A 15,421-nucleotide genomic window follows, 5' to 3' on the forward strand; every position below is an offset into this window, starting at 1 on the left:
GGGGGGGGGGGGGTGGTTCTCTGTGTGTACTTAGAAGGTGTTGACAGGAATGAGATGCTCTTTCTGTTCCCAGAAGATGCCTAAATGAGCTATTAGCCCAGGCTAGGGCTGTAATATGTATGTGTGTGTGCGCTTGCGCACGTGTGCGTCTGTGGGTGCGTGCGTGTGTGTGTGTGTGTGTGTGTGTGTGTGTGTGTGTGTGTGTGTATCTGGCATAGTCTTTCTGCAGATTCTACTACAGTAAAGGCTATCATCCTAACCAGAGGGCCACCTTCCATGACAACTAAGCTAGAGAGAGAGAGAGAGAGAGACAGAGAGACAGAGAGAGAGAGAGGGGGGAGGGAGGGAGGGAGAGAAGGAGGGAGGGAAGGAGAAAGGGAGAGTTAGTTTTGTTTTTTGTTGTTTTACAGAGGACCTAAGTTTGTTCCTAGTACCCATGATAGGTGGCTCATTTATAACTACAACTCCAGGATAGCTGATACCCCTGACTTTGATGGGCATCCAACATATGCACATTCACTCATTCACACAGTAAATAAAATAAATATTTTTAAAAGACATTTTAATCCAAGCCTAAATATGAAGGTCAAAAAAAAAAAAAAAAAAGGGAGAGGTGCTTAGCTTACGACCACAACAAGCAGCTAGGACCTAAGAGCTTCTCGCAGAAGAATCACAGACAGTGAGACCTATCCAAATGTGGGTAGGGGCTTCTTTTAATCATCTTAACTTGAAAATCTTGTAGCAATGACAACTGGACTAGAAAACTGGATCCACTCTGAGCTTTTTGTGAATGGCTGTCTCTTTTTGGTGGACTCAAAATACTCCCAGAATCTCTGTACAGGTTCTTTGTGCCCATCAGGTATTCTGCACTGTGCTGGGGGGTGGGGGTAGTCAATTTAATACATAGGCTGGGTGGAGGCTTGGATAGGCATCTCCATTTTTCTAGCTATCATGTTCTATACAGAAAACATTACCATGGTGACAGGAAGGTTGGGGTGGAAGGGAGGGGTATGTGGTGAGGAAAGAAAACCTGATTCACCGAGATCATATTACATATTTAAAATCCAACTTCAGAGTAAGCTACTACTGAAAAAAACAAATACAGCCTTGCATTTAAGTGTAAGTATATAGTTTTGAGAAAGAGAAGAGCACCTCATGGTGACTTCCAGCAAGCTGCCTCTGTTCCACATCTTGTTCTAGGAGTGGGGAGCCTTTTGGCAGGTGCTCCATAACTCTGTGTGTGTGTGTGTGTGTGTGTGTGTGTGTGTGTGTGTGTGTGCATCTCTATCAAATTTCCTGTTTCTCATTCAAAACTCTGTGTGCTTTTTGGACCCTATGATCCTCAGGAGAGTTGACACCATTCTAGGATTTCCCTGAGGGGGCCAGAGGAGTCTAGAAACAGAGCCAGATCATGTTAGCTTTTTCACCGTTTAGACACATATCTGAGAAAACAAACTGTCATGGGGAATACCTGTTTCCATCCACTGTTTCTGTCACTCACAGCAAGGTGAGTGTGGCAGAGCAGAGCAGCTCTGGGGAACAGGGAATGCAGACCTTAGCAGAACACCCCTACTCCCCCTTTGATGACAGCCAGGCTTCTAGCCTCTGCGATGGTGACTCTCGTATCCAGGACAGTCTTCCCCTTGGGCTAATCTCTGGAAATGTTCTCACAGATCCATCCTGAGTTGTGCTTCTCTCATCTCCAAGGCACTTCTCAAGACCCCCCCATTACAATTAACTCTCACAGTGGTCTCAATGTAGAAGCCACTCAGAAGGTTGCAAGAGCCCAAGCCACTGTTCCAGACACATCCAGCTCCTGGGGCTCTAACATCAAACATCAGTTCTAAGCTGCTGTTGGCTGTGCAGTGTGAGATCCTAATGGCCCTGGGCACAGCTGTGGGTCTGGCTTCTGAAAATTCTACCATAGTACAGGGTAGCCCAAGGGCCCCCTTCTGCTAGAGGGGAGATGTTGGGGGGGGAGGGGAGCCACAACCCAGGTGGTAGGATGTGGCCACCCCTAGCTCAAGCAAAACTTTGCAGAGGGTTTCCTGTACTCACTAGAGGCTGAAGCTGTATTAAACTCCTGGGGGGTGGGGGGGGTGGGGTGCAAACAGGGAAGTCCTTCCCGTGGGAGGCAGTTCACATTTCCAGATGTCTGGGAACTCATTCAGGAAGTGGTCCTGATGCTGGCTCCCAGCCAGCGTTGGCAGGCCACACTCCACCTTCTATCCTCAGCCCAGGCCTGGTTGCTAGGATGTATATGTACTGCAGAGTGAGTTGTCTAGCCCAGATCTCTGGAACCCCAGGAATGCTGTGTCTCTAGCCAAGTCCCAGAATTGCTCCTCAGTGCGAGGTTCCTTGTCTTTTCACTCATAAGGAAACCCACAGCCCGCTGAAGAAGCCCCAGTAAAGAAAGAGGTGAGCCAAGCTGGGCAGTGACATTGAACGCCTTTAATCCCAGCAGAGGCAGGCAGATCTCTGTGAGTTCAAGGCCAGCTTGGTCTACAGAGTAAGAAACGCTGTCTCAAAGAACAATCAGAGAGAGAGAGAGAGAGAAAGAGAGAGAGAGAGAGAGAGAGAGAGAGAGAGAGAGAGAGAGAGAGCTCTTTGAACAAAAAGCAAACGGATCAGACTGATCTGGGTTATAAGCCATTACAGACCCATCAGTCACACACTGCCTGACCTTCACAGTATAGACAGTTTTGGCTACAGTGGTTCTGCATGAGCTTTTTTTTTGCTGACACTGCCCACAATGGGGTTCAGGAAGTCTCTGGAGGAAAGTGGACATTTGAGGTAGCTGACCTTGTTTGTTTTGTGTTTTTGAGACAGGTTCTGTGGCTGTCCTGGAGCTTGCTATGTAGACCAGGATGGCCTTGAACACACCGAGATTCTCCTGTCTCTGCCTCTCAAGGGTTGGCATTAAAGGGCAATGCCACTACACTCAGCTAGTTTAAGTGTGTTTCATTTGCTTCTGGCCCTGTTTAGTTTTGTTTTTATAAGACCGACTTTCACTGTGTAGTCCAGGCTGGTCTAGAACTCATGATCTTCCTGTCCCAATCTTCTGAGCCCTGGGATTATGGCTATGTACCGCCACTGCTGATTATTGGTCTTACTTAACCTCATGGAATCTTTCAGAGGTTTTAGTAATTCAGGACAGGTCAAGAAGCTTGAGGGAATGTCCCAACCTTGTGAGTGTGTGCTGTTTGTAAGTTATGTGTTGTGTGTGTGTGTGTGTGTGTGTGTGTGTGTGTGTGCGCCCTGTTTGTGCCTGGTGCCTCTGGAGGCCAGGAGGGGGCATTGGAATCCCCTGGAACTTAAGTTATGGGTGGCTGTGATTTAACACACGGGTGCAGGGAACTGAATTCTGGTCCTCTGCAAGAGAGTCAAGAACTCTCAACTACTGAGCCATCTCTACACCTTACTTTTATGAGACAAAGTCTCTCACTAAATTTGGATCTCAGTGACTGAGTGAGACTGGCAGGCCTATGAGTTCCTGGGATCTGTTTTCTAGCTCTCCACTGGTAGTTTACAGACACACTGCACCTGGTAGCATCGGGCTTCCTTCATGGCACATGTTTTACTAACTGAGCCATCTCTCCAGCCCTGAAATGTCCCAATCTTGCTGCCTCCAGGCTCAGGACTAACAAGATATCCCTTTGGTGAGGGGACTTTGACGCTGAAAAGGCTCAGTGCAGGTAGGGTCTTGAGGTGTTAGTGGTGGCCAGGGCATGATGTTGATTGTGACTGTAACAGCCATAAAACTCTCTGTGGTTCTTCCTCAAGAGAAAAAGTGCAGCCAAATAGCACTCTGACCAAGACGCTGGTGCTTGTGCCCCTGCTGGCTAACAACCGAGAAAGAAGAGGCATCGCGCTGGATGGGAAGATCAAGCATGAGGACACAAACCTGGCCTCCAGCACCATGTGAGTCCCGGATGCTCCGTGAATGGGTCATCAGCGCAGAGCTGGTACTAAGCTTCCCCAGGGGCTCACAGGCGGGCATATCAGTAATGCTCCCACTTCCACTGTGGCATGGATGATGTGGTGGTTGCCCTAGGTGGCTCTGGGCAGAGCCTTATACCAACCACAGTGTCACTGCCTGCCCTGTGGGTGGCCATGGCCAAATTCCTTGAGCTCTCTGAGAACCTTGGTTTCCAGTCTGTAAAGTGGGAATAAACACAAGTTCCAATGTCACATGCCAGTGATGAAGACTAATTGAGACAATGAACGTAAAGTGTGGTGCCTAAACACATACACTGAGCTGTTGTATTTGGCTATTTTTTTTTAAAGATTTATTTATTTATTATATGTAAGTATACTGTAGCTGTCTTCAGACACTCCAGAAGAGGGCATTAGATCTCATTACTGGTGGTTGTGAGCCACCATGTGGTTGCTGGGATTTGAACTCATGACCTTCCGAAGAGCAGTCGGTACTCTTCCCCGCTGAGCCATCTCACCAGCCCAGGCTATTTTCATTCATTCATTTCCACCTGGAAAGACTGGAAGACCCACTGGCTACTGACCTGCACCAGATTTTGTTGAAAAGGGGAGCTGACTTACCTGTTCTGTCTTGGAGAACTGCAAAAGATGGAGTTAGGCAAAGGATCTAGGGGAAAACCCCCACAGTGAAACCAGCTGCTAGCTACCCTTTTAGGCCTCATTTGATGAGAGACTGTAAGCTACTAACCGCTGATGGTTCGAGGCAGGAGCCAAGACCCAGGCTTGCGGCCTACATACTTCCCTTTCCCATAGGATGTGCGGAGGGCTCCCTCCTGGCCCCAGTAGGCTCCCCTCAGAAGTGATTCCCAACACCAGAGGAGGGGGAGTGTCCTGACCCAGACAGACCTGTAGTTTATGTTCTGTGAGGCTAGTAGTGGGCACAGTGAATATTTGGCAGAATGAAGGTTGGAATCAATGGATTTTCTACTATCTATGTTATTTGGTCTGTGTTAGATTCTAAAACATGTTCGTGAAATTCCAGGGAACGAAAATTGATGCCCTTAGATCAATTTAAAGGGGGCAAATGAACTGATGCCAACGTCACACCCTTCTGCCAAGAGTTAATTGTTGAGCAAGTCCACTCTACCCTGGCTCTCCTGCTCAGGAAAATGGTGGTGGGAACCCTGACAGGTTCTGTTCCCTGTGTTTGAGTCCTCCCTATAGCGCAAGTTTACAGGCCGATCCCAGCAAGAGTGTGGCCTCAGGTCGTGCCTCCATCCTTCCACCAGATGATGATGCTCTTCGGGGATTGCAGTAGTCTTAGAGCACATGATCTGGCAGAAGACCTCAGGCTGGACACAGTTCTCCCTGCCTGGCCTAGCCCCAGAGCCCAGGACTGCCAACATAAGTTCCCTATGCCTCCTGCCTTCAGGGCTCTCCATTGAGATTTTGTTGTGGTTCACAGTAGCTTATAGATTTCAGTCATTTTCCGTCCCATAATTTCTGTTGTGAGACATTATAGGATACTTGAGTCTTCCACACTGGGTCATAGGGGATAGTACTCTGTGACAAAATGTCCACTGAGGACCTTGATTGAGGTTAGGAGTCCCAAACATGATCATGTTCACAGTGTTAACCCTTCACTCCGATTGGTCACATGTCACACTCCTTGTTCATCCGCTTGAGCAGACTTTCCCTTGATGTCAGGGGCCATGCTGGCTGCTGGGCACACAGAGCTTTTGGGTGCAATCCAGAACAGCTATGATCCTGTGATCAAGTTAGAGGAGAGTGCCTCTGTGGCTTTCTCATGAGCAAAGAGAGTGAGGTCCTGGGCTACCTGGCTGCGTCCAGGAAGGCTTTACAGCTGGAGGTGTCAGGGTGTAGAGAAGAGAAGGGCCTTCTGGGAGGGTTTGGAGTTGGCAAGGTTGGTGCTTTCAGGCCTCGGGGCCTAGCTGGGTAGGATATGGCAAAGGCATATCAAAGACAGTTTGCTGAAGTTGGAACCTGCATGGATTGAACTCTCTGGCTTTAGGATTTGAGGACTCAGCAGTTGCAGAATGGTGGGCAGGGCAGTGGGGGAGAGGGTGGAGGAAGGAAACAGGAGAGTGAAACAGGTCAGATGCTGTGCCCTGTGTTAGCACCCTAGGGAGAGATACAGAAAACCCATTCCCCAGCCCCACTACTGGATGAAGTTCTAAGGCCTGAGGGCAGGCTGTGGAATTCTCCAGGTCTGAGACACCATCTTCAGAATGGCGGCCCTGGCAGGAGAGGGATGGTCCCCACCCTGGCTCTGCTCTCAACTCTTCTCCTTCTTGATTGGGTAGCATCAAGGAAGGCATCGACCGGACCGTCATGGGCATCCTGGTGTCCTATCATATCAAGGTGAAGCTCACTGTGTCGGGGTAAGTGTTGGGTGCGCCCATCTCTGCGCGGTCTGTTCCTCTCCTCAGTGACTGGCAGGTGGATGGCAAAGTAAGCCCGAGGTGCCTACTGATGCCTACGTAGAGTTTGGCATGGTTCCAGTTGTCAGCTTCTGCAGTTTTGTTGGAGGTAATGTGTAAGTGGAAGAGCAAGGGGAAAGACATGCCCCGTGAGAACCACTGAGCACAACTGGGTGTACATCTGCACACACAGTGGCGGCTGACAGGCAGGAATGGCAGCCAGACCCCTTTGTAAAAGTAAATTGCCTTGCTGGGTTAAAAAAAGAAGAAGAATGACATCCGTTTAGTTTTCAAATTTCAGAAAGATCAGTAGCTGCCTAATGAACTCTCTGTAAATCTTCCTTTGTTTGGGTTCAGTGTGGGGGCATGAACCACCTTGGGAGGCTGAGGTAGGATTAAGGAGCAGTGTGATACCTGGTAACTGGCTTCGGTTTTGCTTTTTTAAATTGGGGCTCAGTTGATAGAATGCTTGCCTAACAGGCAAAAAGCCCTACCTTTGATCCTTAACACCACAAAAACCAGACATGGTATGTGCTCAGCATTGCAAACTAGAGACAGGAATTCAGAAGTTCAAAGTCATCCTTGGCTATGTAGAAAGTTTAAGGCCAGGTTGGGATAGATACATGAGACCCTGTCTTAAAAAACAAAAAAACTCAAGTACTGTTTGCTGATGTACACTTGTAATCCCACTTCTTGGGAAGTTTAGGTAAGAGGATTGCTCTAAATTCTGGTATATTGAGGACTTAAAAAAAAAAGTTTATTTCTATCTTAGACTTTTCTCTTCCCTCCTTCCTGTCTTCCTTCCTTCCAATCCCTAACATGTAATCAGAGAATTAGGGGGTCTTCTTTTCATACAAAATTACTGCTATTAAGAGTTCTAAAGAAGCTGGGCAGTGGTGGCACGTACCTTTAATAACACCACTTGGGAAGCAGAGGCAGGAGGATTTCTGAGTTCGAGGCCAGCCTGGTCTACAGAGTGAATTCCAGGATAGCCAGGGCTATATACAGAGAAACCTTGTCTTGGAAAAAAAATATATTTATTTATTTATGTATATGCATACACCATTGCTCTCTTTAGACACACCAGAAGAAGGCATTAGATCCCATTACAGATGGTTGTGAGCCACCCTGTGGTTACTGGGAATTGAACTCAGGACCTCTGGAAGAGCAGTCAGTGCTCATAACCACTGAGAGCCATCTCTCCAGCCCCATGTGTCCCTAATTTTAAGTAGAGAGAGAGTTGCCCAATTTTGCTTGGGTCTGATTTGGATATCTGGTTAATGTGGTATTTATATTTCTTGTCTCTTTCTTTTTCTTTCTTTCTTTTTATTTTTTTATTTTTCGAGACAGGGTTTCTCTGTATAGCCCTGGCTGTCCATCACTCTGTAGACCAAGCTGGCCTTGAACTCAGAAATCCACCTGCCTCTGCCTCCCAAGTGCTAGGATTAAAGGCATGTGCCAACACTGCCTGGCTTTTTCTTTTTCTTTCTTTTTTTTTTACACACAGTCTCACTATATAGTTCTGACTGTCCTGGATATTCCTGGTGTTTTCAAATCAAATGTTTTTTCTCCTCTATGATCTAAAAACAGGGTGAAGCTTCATCTTACAGTAAGCATAATAAATAAATAAATAAATAAATAAGTGCAATACAGTTGATTCTCCATATCTTTGAATACTCTATCAACTTCAACAAATGACAAAAATACTTGGGGAAAAAATAGTTTCTAGTCCAAGGCCAGCCAGAGCTACATTAAGAGATCCTGTCTCAAAACCAAGAAACGTTAACAAAGTGTTTCTAAACTGGATGTGTGCAGGCTGTTCATCTTGTATATTCCTTAAACAATACAGGCCACTATCCCTAAGGCATGGTAAATAAAGTAGGGATAGCTCAGAGTCTAGGGAAAGGTGTATGCGGGTCATATGCAAATTCAGTACCCTCTGCAGAAGACACTGCCACTGGGAACAACCCCACCAGGCACTCTGACACCAGTGTCCCACAGAGTAAGAGAGACAGGGACAGCTGTAATGGTACATCCCCATGGCCTCTGTGGCTGGGAGTCTCTCTCCCTCTCCCCCTCCCTCTCCCTCTCCCTCGCCCCCTTCCCCCATACCCTCCCTTTTTTTCCCTCCCCCTCCCTCTCCCCCTCCCTCTCTCAAGATTTAAAATGTATTTTGAGAGAGATTCCCACTGCCTCTGCTTCTTCAGAGGACTGAGGCCTTAGGCATGCTCCACCACCATAAGGTGGCTGAAAACGTCTGGTTCTGTGACTTAAGTTCCCTTCTAAGTCAGTCTACTTTTTAAGAAATCCTTTGGAGAAAGAGGAGAAAGCCACAGCAGGTAGCTGTGAAACTGAGCATCGAGGGACCCTGTGATGCAGACGAATTTGGGGATTCACGTTAGCTAGTGAGAGCTACGCCTACCAGGCTGGGTCGGGGACTGTCCTACCTTTGAACCTTGGGCTTGAGGTTGTATGGCCCCCAGGGACTTATCATGACTATCTGCTTTGTGCTTTGCAGCTTTCTAGGAGAGCTCACCTCCAGGTAAGCCTCCCTTCTTCACTCAGTTCCCTGCAAGCTGAGGGCGAGGAGCCTGTGGCCAAACAGAAACTGGTAAAAACCAGTTTCTGGGCAGCAGTGCTCAAAGATAACGGAATGATGCGTGCTGACTCAGATGTGTGGTCAGAGCTGTCACTAGCAGCCGAGAGAGGCTGGAGACCACAGGCAGCCCGTGCACGGGGCAAGGACACACACACACACATATACATATACACACACATATATACACATACACACATACACACACATATACACACATACATACACACATACACACACATAAACATATACACACACATACACACACATATACACACACATACACACACACACACACATACACATATACACACACACCCCTCAGAAAACTAGCATACTCTATCCAGCTGTCATTTGTGTGTGTAGAACAAGCTACATAAGATGTTTTACTGTTTTAATCATTTTTAAAGATACACCATAGAATTAAAAGTACATTTACAATGTCATACAACTATCACCCTACCTAATTTTTTTTTTTCTAAAACCATTTTTAATGTTTGAAAAGGAAACCTAGTGTTTGCTAAGCAATCACTCCTTCTCTCTCCCCACAGATCCTGGCAACTGCTGGTTGCCTTTTATCTCTATAGATCCCCCTCTGCTGGAGCTGCCAATGTGGCTCAGCTGGTGAAGCGTATGCCTAGCACTCACAAAGCCCTGGGTTCAATTCCCAGCACTTCATAAAACTGAGATTATGGCCAGGCGGTGGTGGCGCACGCCTTTGATCCCAGCATTTGGGAGGCAGAGGCAGGTGGATTTCTGAGTTTGAGGCCAGCCTGCTCTACAGAGTGAGTTCCAGGACAACCATGGCTACACAGGGAAACCCTGTCTCAAAACCACACCCCCCATCCCTCCCCCAAAATGAGATTACACACATATAATCCCAGCTCGGGAGAAGTAGAGGCAGGTATTAGTTCTTGGTTGTCTTCAACTATATAGAAATTTCTAGGTCAGCCTGGCTGGTTCCATGAGTCCCTCTCAAAAAAAAAAAGAAAATTGATCTGGGCATGGTAGGTCACACTTTCAATTGCAGCACTCAGGAGGCAGAGGCAGGCAGATCTAACAGAGTTCAATGCCAGCCTCTTCTACATAGAGAGACTGTCTCAAAAGAAAAATCCATATATGGCCTTTGTGACTGGCTTCTTTTACTTAAACATGTTGTATGTCTGCTGCAGTATGACTCAGTAATATTGACTGAGTAATATTCCAGTGCATGGCTATACCACATTTTGTTCATTCACCTGTCAGTGGTGTTGACAACTCAGAGAGTGGATTTCGGAATGACCGGAGGACAAAGGTTCAGGTCTCCAAACATCACGTTCTGACATAGTTGCTGAAGGTTTTTTAATAATAAAAGAACAAAGAAAATCATAAATCAAGGTATTGTAAAGAACACATTGGTGGGAACGTCAGTCGGGCAGGCTAGAGTGAGGTGGGAAAATCTCTGCTATAGACTTCAGGTACTATCTTGGTTGGTGACATTCTTAGACTTGGGCTGGTGGAAGCTAGGGGTCTCTTTGTATATCTCCCAAAGGATACAAGGGTGCCAGGTCTAATGTAAGAGTAGGCAATAAATGGCTACTAACATCTAAAGATGTGCCATGAAAACTTTGACTTCAGAGCTGCAACATTCCTACCCTCCACAGTCACAGGACTTCTAATCAGCCATTCATCCTTATAGAATTTTTAACAAAGATGTGACTTTTTTCTTTTTTTTTTTTTTCTGGAAACTTTAGTTCCCAGCAGACACTTGAATTGTTTCAACCTTTTGGCAAATATGAATAGTGACAATGTGTGTTTTGAATCATGGACAAAGAACCAAGAAGTTTAGAAATATTTGAGACAAGCATTCACCTGACATAGTTCTTTGCCTGGGTTCTTCTCATCTACTTCTATCGCCTGGGCAAACTGACTGATTAGCATCGCTGTGATGTGGAGAGTTGGAATGTTGCAGGTCTAGAGCTGAGTCATTCTGGCCTATCTTTTGCCCTTAGTAGCCATTGACTGCCCACCTCTGTGTTTTACCTGACATTTCATCTAGGCCTGGCCTGAACCTGGGTCACTATAAGCGGGTCAGTGGTGGGTAGGCTGCAGAGGTCCTGGAATGTAGGGCATAGTGTGTTATCTCATCCCCTCTCTCCACTTCTGTTCATAATTTCTCTAGATTTCCCTTCGGCTCATCTTTATGACACCTTTCCTTTCCTTCCTTTCTTTTTAACTTAATTGTTTTTACTTATTCACTTTACATCCCACTCACTGCCCTCCTCCCAGTTACCCCTCTCCCATCCACCCTCCTCCTCTGAGCAGGTGGGGACCCCCTTGGGGATCCCCCACCCACCTTTCCTTTCTTCTTCTCATATAAATTCCAATGTGTCTCAAAGCATTTTGGTTTTAGAGATGTGACAGATGCTACTTTGCCTCTTTTGCAAGAGATGGGTGTGCCTGTCCTTGTACCAGCCTCACAGAGCTTTTTAAAATATTATTATGATTTTGAGGGATTAAGAGATTTATTTTTGCCAGGCAGTGGTAGCACGTGCCTTTAATCCCAGCACTTGGGAGGCAGAGGCAGGTGGATTTCTGAGTTCGGGGCCAGCCTGATCTACAGAGTGAGTTCCAGGACAGCCAGGGCTACACAAAGAAACCTGTCTTGAAAAAACAAAAACAAACCAAGAAGAGATTTATTTTCAGCATTGTAGGACTGCAAGTATAAAGAGAGTGACGTATGTGTTACAGCAGAAGTTGAGGTTGATTCTGCCTGCTTTAGTTTTGACTTGACAGAATGATGTCCTGAAGCGTAGTCCCGCTTCCCAGACTGTGTCTGACAACCACGCCCTTCCAGGGCATCCAGCCATGCCGTAGAATTTGGCTCTAGATGCTTAAAATTGTTCTGCGATTCTGTGGAGTGAGTGAAGAGGCCACTCTGTATTGCTGCACGTGATGGACAACAGCTGGGAGAGCTTACCATAGGCATAAAAAGAGATGCCCTGTGCAAGATGATGGGAGGAGCTTTCACTACTTGACTTCCTGCTGGGATGTTAATCTAAGGAGTCCAGTGATGAGAACCACACAGGGTACCTTGGCCACCTGCAGCCTCTGTCCCTGTACCCCAAGGGCTGGAGCTGCAAGTGGAGGCTATGACCACTGACGCCCACAGCCCCAGTGTCACGCCCACAGCCGCAGTGTCAAGGACAGTGGTTTCCAGAGGTGACCGCAGGGTGCCCTGCCTCTGGACTGCTGCCCAGAGTGAGGAGGGCTGGGACACTGAGCTTCTAGTCTGGTTTCCATATACTACAGTAACTCTTTGCTTATTATACTAATAAAATTATTATTATTATTATTATTATTATCATTTATTTTATTTTGTTTTTTTAGAGACATGGTTTCTCTGTATAGCCCTGGCTGTCCTGGAACTCACTCTGTAGACCAGGCTGGCCTCAAACACAGACATCCACCTGCCTCTGCCTCCCAAGTACTGGGATTAAAGGCATGTGCCACCACCGCCCAGCTAATAAAATTATTTTTAAGGTTTTTTTTTTATTTAATTATCTTAATTATTTGCCTGCAAGCATGTCTGCGTACCACTTACGTGTCTGGTATCCACAGAACCAGAAGCATGTGTTAGTTCCTATGGAGCTGGAGTTATGGATGCTGTGGGAGCCTCCTTGTGGGTGCTGGGAATCCAAGGCAGGTAGGTCTTCTGGAACAGTAGCCAGTGCTCTTAACGATCCAGCCCCTCACATACCAATTTCAAATGTATTCAAATGGGTCCATGCTGCTGTGAATAGTTTTTTTTGTTAAAGATTTATTTTACTTTAAGGTGTGTGTACTTGTGAAGTCCAGAAGTGGGTGCTGGATCCCTAGAGCTGGAATTACAGGCAGTTGTGAGCTGCTTGATGTGGGTGCTGGGAACTGAACCAGGTTGTCTTAGTTAGGGTTCTACTGCTGTGAAGAGACACCATGACCAAAACAACTCTTATTTGTTTTGTTTTGTTTTGTTTTGTTTTGTTTTGTTTTTCGAGACAGGGTTTCTCTGTGTAACCCTGGCTGTCCTGGAACTCACTCTGTAGACCAGGCTGGCCTCGAACTCAGAAATCTGCCTGCCTCTGCCTCCCAAGTGCTGGGATTAAAGGCGTGAGCCACCACCACCTGGCCCAAGACAACTCTTATAAAGGACATCATTTAATTGGAGCTGGTTTACAAGCTTAGAGGTTCAGTCCTTTATCATCATGGTAGCATCCAGGCATACATGTCACTCCAAGAGCTGAGGGTTCTACATCTTGATCCAAGGGCAGCAGCAGGAGGAGGGCCTCTCTTCTACACTGGATGGAGCTTGAGTACTAGGAGACCTCAAAGCCCACCTCCACAGTGACACACTTCCTCCAACAAAACCACACCTATTCCAACAAGGCCACAACTCCTAATAGTGCCACTTCCCATGGGCCAATCATCTTCGAACCACCATAAGGATCCTCTGGAAGAGCAGCAGGTGCTCCTAACCACTGAGCATTTCTCCAGCTCCATGAATTATTTTTTTTATTTGTTTTGTAACCAGCCTTCTTGTAGGATTTCATCTCTTCTCTTCCCACAGTGTCACATCACTACAGCTAGGATCCATAGAGCTAAAAGCACTGGCTGCCTCAGCCACGCCTGAGTGAAGTTCCTGGACCACATTCCAGGGAATACATTTCAAATTCCTGCCTGACCACTTCCTGTGGTCTGCTTTCTTTTGAGTCTCACTGAATGAATCTTTTGGAGATTCTCTGCAGCCCCCAGTTTTGTGCTGTTGTGATCTGTAGCTCTGTGCTTGTGTGTTTGTGCGTGTGCGTGTCTGTTTATGCACTCACTAGCTTGTATTCTTCCTTTTTTTCTAGTGAAGTGGCTACTGAGGTGCCGTTCCGTCTCATGCACCCACAGCCTGAGGACCCAGGTCAGTCATTCCCATTGTCTAGAATGCCTCTCATCCATTTACCACTGGCAGATTTATTAAGGCATTAATTTATCCCTGGTTTTCCTTGACTATTTGTCTGAGCATGGGTGTCATCCACAGGATGACCCACCAGATCAGCCTAGAAGAGAGAGCCAGTTCACCTACTCAGTCCTGGGCCTGTCTACCTCCTATAGGTGTGTGAAGGGTGTAGCATTCCTACCCTCTGTTGGGTGTGGATGACCTAGTGAGATTTTTATCTTTGACTCTGTCAGTGCACAAGCTCCGCTAGCCACAGGCCTCACTTTAGATTTAGAGATGGTGTAAGGGACAAATCATTTGACGAGCCTGAGGCTCTGCTTCGTATAGGAAGAAAGGGCCTCTCATTTTGAAGTGTCAACAGGCATTTAAAAGGTGATACATAGTTTTGAAAGTAGTGATAGTGATGAGATTACAGAAAACACTAGAAAGAAGTCAGCCTGGTTCTCCACCCCCTCCGGTCCATTGGATGATCGGCCCACTGGCTCGCATGTGGATGTTAAACGGAACAATCATTGCACATATCTGTGTCACACTGGGGATCCCTCGTTGTCCCTACAAAGATGTGGATGGAATGTAGTACAAGCTATAGCTCAAGGAGGTTCTGAGGAAAAAAAAAAAGTTAAATGAAGGTAAGTGTGCTGGTATGCCTGCAATCCCAGTGTTCAGCAGGCTGAGGCAGGAGGAGGACAAGTTTGAGGTGAACCTAGGTAATAGCAAGTCTATTAGAAAATAATTTCTCTAAGTATCTTTACTAAATATTTTAGATTAAAACCCTCAGTAGACTTTGCCAAAAGCTAGTCTAGTCATACATTTTGCTCGTTTATATCCATCTCACTAAAATGCTACTTTTTAAAAAGATTTATTTACTTATTTTATGTATATAAGTATACTGTAGTTATCTTTAGACACACCAGAAGAGGGCATCTGATTCCATTACAGATGGTTGTGAGCCACCATGTGGTTGCTGGGGTTTGCACTCAGGACCTCTGGAAGAGCAGTCAGTGCTCTTAACCGCTGAGCTATCTCTCCAGCCCCACTAAAATGCTATTTTTAAGCATCTATTTGGTTCTAATCAGGATGGCAATCCAGAAAAATGCAGGTTCAAGCAATCTTTTCTTTCTTTCTTTATTTCTCTCTCTCCCTCTTCCTCTCTTTCTTTCTTTCTTCCTCTCTTTCTTTCTTCCTCTCTTTCTTTCTTCTTTCTTTCTTTCTTTCTTTCTTTCTTTCTTTCTTTCTTTCTTTCTTTCTTTCTTTCTTTCTTTCTCTGAGACAGTCCTAGCTGCCCTAAAACTCCCTATGTAGACCAGGCTGCTCTCAAACCAGGAGATCTACCTGCCTCTGCCTCACACGTGCTGGGATTAAAGGCATGTGCCACCACCACTTGGCCAAGCAGCCTTGAAAATGAGCTCTTCAAGCAGGGCGGTGGTGGTGCACGCCTTTAATCCCAGCACTTGGGAGGCACAGGCAGGCAGATTTCTGAGTTCA

The 15,421-nt window shown here is 46.4% G+C and overlaps 1 protein-coding gene across 1 annotated transcript in view; it reads left to right on the forward strand.

The window, feature by feature from the left end:
* Sag (S-antigen visual arrestin) overlaps positions 1 to 15,421 on the forward strand; it is a 40,857-nt gene that overhangs the window by 22,861 nt on the left and 2,575 nt on the right. The window contains exons 11-14 of the mRNA XM_031368332.1: positions 3,784 to 3,921; positions 6,261 to 6,338; positions 8,896 to 8,919; positions 13,842 to 13,897. Of these exons, the coding sequence (XP_031224192.1) occupies positions 3,784 to 3,921; positions 6,261 to 6,338; positions 8,896 to 8,919; positions 13,842 to 13,897 (296 nt within the window). The remainder of the gene's footprint in view (positions 1 to 3,783; positions 3,922 to 6,260; positions 6,339 to 8,895; positions 8,920 to 13,841; positions 13,898 to 15,421) is intronic.

This window comes from Mastomys coucha, unplaced genomic scaffold (genome assembly GCF_008632895.1).
Source record: "Mastomys coucha isolate ucsf_1 unplaced genomic scaffold, UCSF_Mcou_1 pScaffold14, whole genome shotgun sequence".
Lineage (NCBI taxonomy): Eukaryota > Metazoa > Chordata > Mammalia > Rodentia > Muridae > Mastomys > Mastomys coucha.